General features: G+C 38.9%; 1 protein-coding gene across 1 annotated transcript; it reads left to right on the top strand.

The window, feature by feature from the left end:
• The first annotated feature begins 10,644 nt into the window (after window positions 1-10,644).
• Window positions 10,645-12,323, top strand: LOC131920723 (alpha-enolase-like). Its single transcript, XM_059275150.1, has one exon. It carries the CDS (start codon window positions 10,694-10,696, stop codon window positions 11,996-11,998), a length of 1,305 nt encoding a protein of 434 aa, XP_059131133.1. The 5' UTR covers window positions 10,645-10,693; the 3' UTR covers window positions 11,999-12,323.
• The last annotated feature ends 1,248 nt before the right edge of the window (window positions 12,324-13,571 follow it).

Genomic DNA, 13,571 nt, shown 5'->3' with positions numbered 1-13,571 from the left:
TTTACAGTTTTAAAGTTATACCAAACAATACTATGGCTGAGGTGATGGCTCCATGGGTAATACACTTGTCTGTCCAGACATCCTCCCTTATATTGGATCCTCAGAACCCATATGAAAGCTGTATCTAGTAGCATCTGTAACCCCAGTGTAAGCAAACCAGGAGATGTGAGGCAGAGACAGAGTTACCTCAAGCTTGCAGGCCAAGGAGCCTGCTGTTCAGCAAAAGATACCCTGCCTCATAAAGTGTGGAAGGAGAAAAATAACACTGGATGTTGTACTCTGACATCCCGATGCTTGCCATGTCATGGGTGTGCCCCCACTCTCAAATGAGCACACCCATGTAAAATACACATTTACACAATTAAAACACTCACTCTAAAGAATGAAGGTGGTTCAGAGGTTGTTTGTGGATGCAAGATCACTAAGAAGCCCTCTATGCTATCAACATGTTTTTTTTTATTTATTTATTTATTACCATGCACAAAACTCAACTCCAAATGAATCAAGAATCTACGCATAAAGCATAATATATGAATCTCATAGATGTGAAAGTAGGGAATAGTCTTGAATTCGTTGGCCAAAAAAGGACTTCCTGAACAGAACACTTACAACAAGAGGCACTAAGACCAGCCATTTATAAATGGACCTCATGAAACTGGAAAGCCACTGTATTGTAAATTACACCACCAATCTGGCAGAACAACAGGCTACAGAATGGAAAAAGGTCGTTACCAATGAGCCATCTGATAGGAGGTTGATATCTAAAATGTATAAAGAATTAAAAAGAAACAGAACATCAAGAAAACAAATAAACAATTAAACATGGGTGACAGAACTAAACAGAGAATTCTCAAAAAAAGATGAAACACAAATGCCTGGGAAACAATTAGAGAAGCACGTAATAGCCTTTGTCATCAGTGAAAAGAAAGTAAACTACTTTGAGATTTCATCTAAAAACAGTCTGAATGGCCAAGATCAATAACAACCAAAAGACAGTTAATGCTGACCTGGATCTGAGGAAGGGACAATGTCATCCACTGTGGGAGGAATGCAAACTTGATTAGGGACAATGGGAGTCAGTGTGGAGATCCCTCAAGAACCAATTACAGCAAGATTCAAATATACCACAGAATTCTACATCCTACTAAGGAAACACTGGCTCGTCCATGATGTTGCTACTCTATTCATAACAGCCAGAAACTGGAAAGAGCCTAGATGTCCAACAACAGATGAATGGATACTGAAAGTGTGGTGCATTGACACAATGGAATATTATTTGGCCTTTAAAACTGAAAAATAAAATTATGAAATTCATAGGTAAATAGATGAAGCTAGAAAAAATCATATTGAGTGAGGTAATCCAAAATCAAAACACAAATAAAAACAAAAAATATTGTAAGGATGTTAGCATTTAAGCCTCCAATAGACATGCTACATCGTGTGAAAACATAGAGATCAAGTATAGAGTGAGAGACTAGCGGGGAGGAGAGGATCCCCAAGGAAGGGGAAATACAACATACAGTTATGGAGAGACAGTGGAAAGACTGAAGCAGAAGGATTAAATGAGGAAGAGGTTGGGTAGAAGAGGGTGTCTTAGTTTGGGTTTTTATTACCGTGAAGAGACACCATGACCATAGCAACTCTTATAAAGAAAACATTTAATTGGAGAGGCTTGCTTATAGTTTGAGAGGTTCAGTCCATTATCGACATGAGGGGGAGCATGGCAGCATGTAGGCACACATTGTGCTGGAGCTGAAATTCCAGGGCACTTTGTTGTCCAGTGGCTAACTTTTGCCCCAATGAAAGTTAACTGCATATGCAGTTCCTTCAATGCCCATATCTTCTCTGAAGTAGATTGGTGCTGCCAGGAGCCAACATGTCACATAGTCATAAAAAAAAAAATCTAAGTTATTAAAACATTTCAAATGCCGTATTCTGTAGATCCCCGAAAGGTTTGAAGACGACCTTTCTATCTAAAATATATCTCTGTTTAGCTTTGAAAAAATACCTAATATGACTACAAGTTCAATTGCAATGTCTAACTATTAACTTCCATTTATTTACATACTAATAGTTGGTAATAATAACATTGAAGGATTAGTAAATTGCATTACACTGTTAAATGAACTAAGTACAGTAACCTGAACAAGACTAGAAAAAATACATACAGCATTTTCTAACAATATCAATCTCAATATATATAATTTGTATACAATATATAAAAATCCAATCCAATATAAAGTATTTAAAATTAGTAATTGTCTTTTAAACATAGATTCAATAATCTATCTTTTTACTTATATCTATATCTTCTCTTTACTTTTCAGAGTAGATTCAATAATCTACCATCTATTCTATCATTTCAGTAAAAAACCTTTAGCCCTTTTCCTAACCATTAACAACAACTACTTGTAACCAACCCTCCTGAACAATGACAACTATCCAAAACTCAAAACCCATAGAAAGACCAAAAACCACCCACCCCACCTCACTTTTTTGGGAATGTGGATGTCATGTTCTTAAAATTGCTTCCTGCTGGTTGTGGGTGAAGGCATCTTCGGGGGAGTCTGAAAAGAAAAATTTGGGGTTAATTGTCAAGTTCTAGGAAAGGTAGCTATATCATTTGTTGTCTAATTTCTGCATATAGCCAAAGTTCAGGGCTTATCTCAAGTCCTTGCTCCAATAGTCTATGAGACTGGGTCATCTCAGCTAGCCATCTGAAAATTGTTCTGAGCAGTTTGTAGTCCAATGCTGATCTTTGGGTGATGTTTGTCAGCTTAGTAGTATTATTATTGTCCACATGGAATCATTGTTGTGTGGCCCGGTCATCTTTCTGGAGACTTCAAATTCAGTGTCAGGCCTGGTCATGATTCCCTGTAGAAAACTGATAGAAACTTAAAAACACAAAAACATGTATAGGCAACTAAATGAAGCCTCTTTTCTAGAATTAAATAGTACTCTATATGACCATTAATATCATAACAAAAGTTTAATATATATATATATATATATATATATATATATATATAAATCTTATAAATATTGGTATAAAATTCATACCTTAAGAAAAGTTTAAAGAATCAAAATAGAACTAAAGAATTGAGATTAGTGGCAATAGAATAGTCCCTTAATTTTTTTTTCTTCTGTCCCATATCAGAAGATGGCTCTTTCTTCTGGCATGATACAGAGATTTTGCATTTTCCTTTTAACAACATGCTTGGGTTTAAAGAAAGAGAGAGACATTCTCCAACTCAAAAACCAGCTTTAATTTTTAATTAAACTGGGACTACAAAAAGACCATTTGTGTTAAGTGTCTGCAGAAAAGAGCAAAAACAAACACTTAGGAAGACTTATAAAATTTTATAGATGATATACCAATAGGCCAATTTATTCTTTTTCTTGGGACATTATTTCTAGATGATTGTTCTTTTTCTTTAGATATCTCATTTGTCCAGTGTTCTTCAAATTCCTTAGCCTTCATTCTCCTAAAAGACAAAAACAAAAACCTTTCCCCAAGACTAACTTTGAGGAGGTTCCCCTTTGGCAAGTTATATCTGATTAAATGAAAATGCATGTGTTAATGGTATAAGTTAGTTTAAATTGGATGGTCATGCTGGTTGATGAACTATCACATCTTCTAATTAAGAGGTCTCTCTTGTTCATATCAAAACTTTATCAATATTGATGGTATCTGTAGCTTATTGTCTCCTATTGGTGAACTTATTTAGGCCACTCCACGTAGTTAAAAGGAGATTTATTTAATGGCGTAACTTACAAATTAAGGGATAGGTAGGTCGCGGGGTCTGGGGAAGGTGTATCACAGTCCAGCGGTGTTCTCTGGAGCTCTGCTTTGTCCACCTCAACCATCCAGGGTCCTGGAACCAAGAGAGTGTTCGCCGATCCAGATCTCGGGTCCCCAGGTGCCTCCCTTGGCCCCGCCTTGTAGGCGTGACAGTTGCCGAAGTCTCAATGGGGGTTGGAACTTCCAGAACAAAGCTGGAATGGCTACCCACTACATCTCCCCCTTTTTGTCTAAATAAGAAAGTTCTAACCTAATACAAGACTATATACAAAGGAATGGTTATCAAATATTGTCCAGGAATAATGAGGGATAATGACCTAGATAAGATGGAACTACAACCAATGCAAACAATATCAAGCAAGAAATACATATTAAAATCCAGAGAAGTATAGAGCATAGGTAAATGGCATGTTACAAAGATCATTCCAAAAGGTGTCCTATCCTAAAGAACCTGAATCTAATACTTAATATGTTCTATCTACTAAGTTGTAACTATAACTGCTAGTCTTCAATTCCATCAAAGACCTGAGAAGGAATATAATGGTACCTGAGAAATGGTAGATGGATGCAAGCAACTTTCGGGAATCTTGCGAGTAGACCGAGACAGCTGGCAGCCTGGACAGTCACCTAATGTTTCTCAGCATTGTTGGTGCATTCAAATTGGCTACAGGCCTAAAGTATCTGACAGACCATTTTCAGAAGCAGGAATTCTGAAAGACCATCTTACCCTGTCTTGGCAGAGTACAGTGGTCACTTTCCTTGTGTCCCGCTTGTCCAGAAAGGATAGCATTGCATTTGTACTGTCAGCTGTCGAGGCAAAGGCAGTTCTTTGCCCAGTAGGCCATTTTGTGCCAAGAAGACAAACTTCCAAATGGAAATGTCTAGAAGCCCAACATTCTCTCGGGATCAAATTGGTGCAGCCAGGAGCAATTGTGTCTCACATCAACAGAATTCTAAGTTATTTAAATGCCATATTCTCTAGGTCTATGAAGTGTTTGAAGATTACCTGTCCATCTGACCTATGTATCTGTAAATCTGTATAACCTGACTAACGTAACTATAGAGATGACAAGCATAGGTGACTATAAATCTACAAGTCTTATCTACCGAAATAACCTAAGGACTAAGGCTTCACGTAAACAAGGTAGACAGTCTATAAGCAAGTGTATGGTAAAGAACGATGACTTCAAAATTGTGACAATACACAAGATGTTATAACAGAGGTAGGAGTGTATAGTGTGATATACAATATGACAATAATCTTAAATATATATCAATATTTATAACAGAGGTAGGAGTATGTAGTGGGATATGCAATATGACAATAATCTTAAATATATATCAATATATCGAATATCCTAAACAGAAGTAGAACATACATAAAGTATGACAGATATAAATTTATATTTGTATCAATATACAAATATTTCAAATAAGAGTAGAAATATATGTACATTATACCAAGTATAGTTCTGTATTTGTATCAATATACAAATTATCTTAAACAGGAATATAAAAATAGTTTACATTTGTATCAACATATAAGAATCCATAACAGTGCAAATTACAGTGCAAATTATTTAAGGCTGCTATTTTATTAAATTTGTTTACTAGTATGGCTACCCACTACAGTCTCCTGTAGAAACAAAAGCAAAACCTCATTCCCAACATAACACATATCCTTGTTTCCATTCTGAGGTCAGCACATCCTTAAAGTATACAGGCTGATTTAATTCTGAAGTTTTTTCTATTATCCAGTGTCTCTCTGCAGCTGTTCTTCCTTTCTCATCAATGTTGAAACAATTCAAAGTTAATAGAGCATTATGTAATTTATTTCTGGGGGTTTTTGTTACCCCTTTCTGTTTATTTAGCATACCCTTTAGAGTTCTATTTGATCTTTCTACAACTGCTTGGCCTGTAGGATTATGTGGTAAACCTGTAATATGCTTTATACTGTAATAAGCAAAAAACTGTTTCATTTTACCCAAGACATATGCTAGAGCATTGTCAGTTTTAATTTGTGCAAGGTATATCCATGATGGCCATAGCTTCTAGCAAATGAGTGATTACAGAATCAGCTTTTGTAGAACTCAAAGCCGTTGCCCATTGAAATCCTGAATAAGTATCAATGATATGGTATACATATTTTAATTTTCCAAATTCTACAAAGTGAAACACATCCATCTGCCAGATTTCATTCCTCTGATTACCCTTTGGGTTACATCCTGCTGATATTGGAGTCTGATTGTAAAAAGAACAAGTAGGACATTTCCTTACAATTTCTTTGCTTGTTGCCAGGTTATTTAAAAAAAAAAAAAAGAACTCTTTTTTAAACCTTTACTATTGACATGATATTTTTATGAAATTCTGAGGCCTCCAGCACATTTCCTATCAATAATTTATCAATCTCATCATTTACCTTGTGCTAGAGGACCTGGAAGACCTGTATGGGATCAGATGTGAGTTATATATAAGGGATGCTTCCTTTTCCTGATTATATCTTGTAACTGAATAAATAATGAAGTTAATTCTGACTCATCAGGAATAAATTCTGCAGTCTCAATATGTAGTACCACTCTTTCACATACTGAGAGTCAGTAACTGTGCTAAGAGGTTCTGAAAAATTCATTAATACCAACAGAATAGCATACAATTCCGATTTTTGAACTGAATTATAAGGACTTTGAACCACTTTACTTAGATTTTCTGATTTGTAACCTGCCTTTCCTTGTAAGTTTGCATCTGTATAAAATGTATGAGCTCCAGATATGGGTGTTTCCCATACAATTGGAGGAAAAATTCAATCAGCTCTCTTTATATGTTCAATTCTATCACTTGGGGGATATTTGCTGTTATTCTCTCCAAAAAAGTTACTTCAAGCTCTTTGCCAAGGTTCACTTTCTGCCCATAATTTTTCAATGTCCTCCTTAGTTAAAGGCATGACAATTTCTTCTGGGTCTATTCCTGCTAATTGATGAAGTCTCAATTTTCCTTTTAAAATCAAATTGGAGATCTTTTCCACATAAGTTTTTATTTTACTCTGTTTATTTGGTAGAAATATCCATTCCAATATAATATCTTCTCTCTGCATTAAAATTCCTGTAGCAGAATACCTAGAGGGTAAAATAACCAAAGTGCAATTGCGCTTTGAATCCACACAATCTACATGTCCTCCTGTACTTACTTTTCCATCAAGGCCAATTCTTCTCAGCTTCAGGTAATAATTCTCTTGGACTATTTAAGTCCTTGTCACCTTCTAAGGTTTTGAACAAATTACTCAGTTCATCATTTTTTACCCCAGCAATAGTTTGTGCATGGGAAATGTCTCCAATTAATATTTGAAAGTCATTAAGAGTCCGTAATCAATCTCTCCTAATTTGCACCTTTTGGGGTCTAATTTTTTGTAGACCTATGTTATATCCTAAATAATTCATGGAATCTCCTCTTTGCATCTTTTCAGGAGCAACTTATAATCCCCAGCAAGGCAAAATTTTCTTTAATTCCTCAAACGTTCTTTCTAATGTATCTGCTTTTGAGTCAGCTAGTAAAATGTCATATATATATATATATATATATACATGTAAATATATATACATATATATATTATTTAGGAAATTTTTTATATGTTGCTTCCAATGGCTGTTGTACAAAATATTGGCACAGGTTTGGGCTATTCAACCTTTCCTGTGAGAGAACCCTCCATTGATATCTCTTAACCGGTTGAGAATTACTATAAGTAGGTACCATGAAGGCAAATCTTTCTCTGTCTTTTTCTTGTAAGGGTATTGAAAAGAAACAGTCTTTTAAATCAATAACTATAAGAGGCCATCCTTTAGGTAACAGAGTAGGCAAAGGAATTCCAGATTGTAGAGAGCCCATTGGCTGAATTATTTCGTTAATTTTTCTTAGGTCTGTTACCATTCTCCATTTACCAGATTTTTTTAAATAATAAATACAGGAAAATTCCAAGGGCTGGTTGATTCTTCAATATGATGAGCATTTAAATGCTGCTGTACCATCTCTTCTAAAGCTTGCAGTTTCTCTGTTGTTAAAGGCCATTGCTGAACCCATACAGGCTTGTCTGTTAACCATTTTAAATGTAGAGCTGTTGGTGGTTTTTTTTTTTTTTGGGGGAAGATCAGCAGTTGTTATGCCTTGTTCTTGTACAATCTGAATGGCTTGTGACTACTCGTTAGAATAATACATTCTAATATTTCTTTGAGAAACATATGTTAGTTTAAGGTTTGGTTTCTGAGGTTGGAGGAAAATAATCTGAGTATTCCATTGTTGTAATAGATCACAGCTCCATAAGTTCATAGCTATATTAAGCACATATGGCTTTAATTTTCCTCTCTGTCCTTCTGGACCTATACATTCAAGCCATCTTGCACTCTCTTTCACTTAAGATAATGTTCCAATCTCTAACAGCTAAACATTTACCTCCTTAAGAGGCCAATTTGGACACCAAAATTCTGGTGCAATTATTGTCACATCTACACCTATGTCTACTAAACTGTCCAAGAAAACATCATTTATTCATATTTTTAATTTAGGTCTTTGTTCATTCATAGAAGTTTGCCAAAAAATTTGCTTTATGGTTTCTCCTAAATTTTCTATTCTCTCTGCCTCAGCTGTACTATCACTCCGAGCAACCTGGTTCATTCCACTAGGCATTTGGTTATTTAATTGCTCTGAGTAGGGGTTTCTTCTATGATGGCAGGAAAGGTCTGAACTGAATTTGCTGTGGGGGCCTGCCTGAGGCCCCCCTGGGAATTTCCCAAGGACAGAGGCAAAGGATTACCTTGTCTGTCCCTTGTTGACCTACATTCATTGGTCCAATGTTTATCCTTACCACACCTTCTGCATAATCCAGAAGGAGGGGCATTCTGTTGCCATTAGTCCTTGAATAAACAGTCTTTCTAGGAACACCCTGTTTACACTCCCTTTTCAAATGACCTTGTTTTCCACACCCAAAGCATCTGACATTTTTCCTCAAACCTTTTGAAATTGCTTCTCCTACCCACATATCATCACGGTCATGAGACTCAACATTAATTGTGTCCCTGATCCAATCTTCCAAGGGTGCAGATCTTTCCTCTAATGACCTGATTATTCTTTTGCATGCTACATTTGAGTTCTCAAAAGCCAAAGAGTCAATTATTATCTGTCTAGCTTCTGAATCTTGCTGTGGGATAGTCTGTATGTCAAATTGCTCTGATTGGTCAATAAATAAAACACTGATTGGCCAGTGGCTAGGCAGGAAGTATACATGGGACTAAAAGAGAGGAGAAAAGAAAGAACAAGAAGGCAGAAAGAGACACTGCTAGCTGCCACCATGAAAAGCAGCATGTGAAGATGCCGGTAAGCCACGAGCCACGTGGCAAGGTATAGATTTATAGAAATGGATTCATTTAAGATATAAGAACAGTTAGCAAGAAGCCTGCCATGGCCATACAGTTTGTAAGCAATATAAGTCTCTGTGTTTACTTGGTTGGGTCTGAGCGGCTGTGGGACTGGCGGGTGAGAGAGATTTGTCCTGGCAGGAAAACTCAAGCTACAAGCTACAAATGGCACCCAACATGTTGGCAAGAGTTTGCACCTAAAATCTGAGCAAAAAGATCCTAAAACAGAGCTAAAAACAGTTCCTAGTTGTCTCTTTCAAGCTAGCAGCAGCCTGTGTGTTTGAGCTACTATGGCGGGTTCCTGGCTGTGTGCTCGAACTGCAGTATGGCCAGAATGAGGCCTCTGCAAGTGGCACATTAAGCTGAGCCTCTGCAAGTGGCACATTAAGCTGCATCATGGATTTAGCCTTTGCTAGTACAAAACAAAAAAAGAGATTTTTGGGCTACACGCTGCTTTGATAGAAGCCTAGACCCACTATTTCTGAGAATTAATGGCTCCCAGAGCTGGCGGAAAACGTACCACTGCCATGTTGGGAAGCTGAAGTGGGCGGAGCAAGCAGCCACAGCGCCAGTGCCATTTCAGGCTTAGAAGGCTGCAGTTTAAGGCAATAGGCTCAAGCTAATATAAAAAATAAGCCACGTAAAGATGGCTACCACACACAGAATCTGGATTAGGTTCTCTTTGATATTCGTAACTGAAGAAAAACATTTGATTGCAAAAGCAGTTGAGTTATGCAAAAATGTATATTTTAAAGAAACCTTGACTTCAAAATTTGGATGTAAGGATATGTTGCTTTGGAAAGGAGGCTCTGCTTTTGTTTCCACAGAAAGCCAGAGGCTATGGATTTGTTCCAGATTAAGACACATCAGGTTTGACCAGCCAAGACCCCCTGAAAGGTCTCTGATGACACCAAGGCTCAGATGATCCAACATCCAGAATGGTTTCAAGGCAGCTGGCTCAGATGATACACCCTCATGGACTACTCCATAATTCTAAAATTTTCTTTGTGTCCCCATAAGATATAGCGCCCCCCTCCAGCAGGAAGTAGTAAGAGAAGCTACGCCCAAGTTCCCAAATATACAAAGCTGGCTTTGGAGATGTGTAAAAGTTAAAACCTTCTTCTTTTAAAAAAAAAAGAAAAGAAAAAGAAAAAGGGAAGTGCTTTGGGATTGTCTGTATGTCAAATTGCTCTGATTGGTCAATAAATAAAACACTGTATCATTCTGTTTACTGCTTAAGACAGCCTCTGTATGAAATCTGTGAAGGATTCTGTCTGGCCCTGTATAACTTTTGTGAATGATTCAATTTTTTTCCTGCTTCCTCAATTCTGTCCCATGCATTCATGGCTGCCATGTGGCATAGAATTAAGGTTTGGGAGAGCAGCTGGGGAACAGGGTTGCCCACATGTCTCTCCTAAATGCTCTCCAGGGTGTTTGCAGAAACATCTGTTCATTTCCTGCACAGCAACCCAGCTGCAAGAAACAAACCATGTCTATCCTCAAGATCCATGCCCGAGAGATCTTTGACTCCTGTGGGAACCCCACTGTTGAGGTTGACCTCTGCACCTCAAAAGGTCTCTTCCGAGCTGCCGTGCCCAGTGGTGCCTCCACAGGCATCTATGAGGCCCTAGAACTCCGTGACAATGATAAGACTCGCTACATGGGGAAGGGTGTCTCAAAGGCTGTTGAGCACATCAATAAAACTATCGCACCTGCTCTGGTTAGCAAGAAACTGAGTGTTGTGGAACAAGAGAAGATCGGCAAACTGATGATTGAAATGGATGGCACTGAACATAAATCCAAATTTGGTGCAAACGCCATCCTGGTTGTGTCCCTGGCTGTCTGCAAAGCTGGTGCCGCAGAAAAGGGAGTACCCCTTTACCGTCACATCGCTGACTTGGCTGGCAACCCTGAAGTCATCTTGCGGGTTCCAGCTTTCAATTTGATCAACGGCGGTTCTCATGCTGGCAACAAGCTGGCCATGCAGGAGTTCATGATCCTCCCCGTGGGGGCATCCAGTTTCCGGGAAGCCATGTACATTGGAGCAGAGGTTTATCACAACCTGAAAAATGTCATCAAGGAGAAATACGGGAAGGATGCCACCAATGTGGGTGATGAGGGCAGGTTCGCGCCTAACATCCTGGAGAACAAAGAAGCCCTGGAGCTGCTGAAGAACACAATTGGGAAGGTCGGCTACACCGACCAGGTTGTCATTGGCATTGACATGGCTGCCTCTGAGTTCTTCCGGTCTGGCAAGTATGACTTGGACTTCAAATCTCCTGATGATGCCAGCAGGTACATCACGCCCGACCAGCTGGCTGACCTGTATAAGTCCTTCATCCAGGACTATCCAGTGGTGTCCATCAAAGACCCTTTCGACCAGGATGACTGGAAGGCCTGGAAGAAGTTCACAGCCAGTGCAGGCATCCAGGTGGTTGGGGATGATCTCACAGTAACCAACCCTAAGAGGATTGCCAAGGCTGTGAGTGAGAAGTCCTGCAACTGCCTCCTGCTCAAAGTGAACCAGATTGGCTCTGTGAGCGAGTCTCTGAAGGCGTGTAAGCTGGCCCAGTCCAATGGTTGGGGCGTCATGGTGTCCCATCGCTCTGGGGAGACTGAGGATACTTTCATCGCTGACCTGGTGGTGGGACTCTACACTGGGCAGATCAAGACTGGTGCCCCATGCCAATCTGAGTGCCTGGCCAAGTACAATCAGATCCTTAAAATCGAGGAAGAGCTGGGCTGCAAGGCCAAGTTTGCCGGCAGGTGCTTCAGGAACCCCTTGGCCAAGTAAAGTGTGTGTGGAGATCCCTGGAGCCACTGACTGCTTCGACCCTGTCCCTGATGTCAACGAGGTGGCTCAAAGCTGGCCCAGCGCTTGTCCCTCCCATGCCACTGCTTCCTTAGGCGTCCTTAGACAGCCACACCTGACCACCTTGAGCCTGCTGGAAACTTCAGCTTTGTAATCATGTGATTGGTCTGAATCATTGTTTCTGTCACCTCACTTCCAAGCTAAGTGTCTGAAGCCCAGTGTAATCTTTAGGGTGACCGCAGGTAAGATCCCTGCCCCAACAGTTCTACATGCAAAATAAAAGCCTCAGTGACCCATAAAAAAAAAAAAAAAAAAGAATTAAGGTTTGGTTATCATATAAACATTGTCTTTGTATCTCAGTGTATTGGCATTCTCCAAGAAGCTGATCCTGGAAAATTTCCACACCTCTAGCTCTATATTGATTTTCTATTGTCTTAGCCTCATCCTTAAACCAAATACACCACTGTAATTGTGCCCTGGGTTCCAAGACAGCTGTTAATAATTCCTTCCAGTCTTGAGGAATAATCCTAGTATAAGTTGACCACGAGTTCAACATTTGCTTTACAAATGGAGAATGCATGCCATAGGATACTATAGCTTCCTTAAATCTCCTTAAATCTAACATTTCCACTGGAGTCCAATTAGCTTGTACATGCCCTTGAGCAGGTAGTTCCTGTATGGCTACCAGATAAATGAAGTTTGATTGTTTGAAAACAGGCTGTATCTCTGTAACCATATGATTCAATCCTGAAATAATTTCACATTTAAACTCGTCTGTCTGGGTCTGAAATTCTCTATTATTCATTTTAATAGGTTTTTCTAAAGCTTTTATCTTGGCACTTTAATTGACCAACTTTTTTAATAGTAAAATAAGGATAATTAAGCAAATATGTATAATTGATGTTACATACATCCCATCAACATTAATTATCCTCTCAAATAATTGTTCCATTTTCAGACTGTCCAATGTTTTATCAAAAAAAATTCCTTTTATTGTAAAGGTATTTCCCATTATTTTTTAATGTGGGAAAACTTTTTATCTTTTAACTAGTTTCTCCCTTTAAGATATCTGATATCTTAATTAACTTACCAAGTGTGTGTAGAATAGTAGAAGTCTGAGGAAATTTCAAAGCAGCTACCTAGGATGGTTGCAGTCTGAGATGGGAATTCAGAGAAAGAGAAAGAGAGAGAGAGAGAGAGAGAGAGAGACAGAGAGAGAGAGAGAGCACCCACCTACCTACCAAGAGAAGAAGGGAAAAAAAAGCTAAAAGCTAAAGTCCAGTAATGTGCTCCAGCCTGAGCCATTTATGGCCTGAGCCAGAGTTCTGAAAACCCACAAACAGTCTAGCCGCTTACAGCGACAACCCCTTTAAGCTCCGGCCCTGTGAGTAGGAGATCTGGCTGCAAGTAGCTACAGGTCCAGATAGCCGGATGGACCAGTTGTAGCTACAGTCGAATGCAGCTCTGGCTGCTTGTACTCTAGATCAATTTTAGCTCCAGCCAGGCCTGGGGACTGTAACTCCTGGCCTGTAAGGCCACCAACAATTTTTTGATG

This window comes from Peromyscus eremicus, chromosome 10, assembly GCF_949786415.1.
Source record: "Peromyscus eremicus chromosome 10, PerEre_H2_v1, whole genome shotgun sequence".
Lineage (NCBI taxonomy): Eukaryota > Metazoa > Chordata > Mammalia > Rodentia > Cricetidae > Peromyscus > Peromyscus eremicus.
Note: the sequence above shows the minus strand (reverse complement) of the source record. Positions and strands in the feature narration are given on the sequence as shown.

What these genes read in the sequence shown, in the direction of transcription:
- LOC131920723 (XM_059275150.1), top strand. Translation starts at nt 10,694, where the DNA reads ATGTCTATCCTCAAGATCCATGCCCGAGAGATCTTTGACTCCTGTGGG.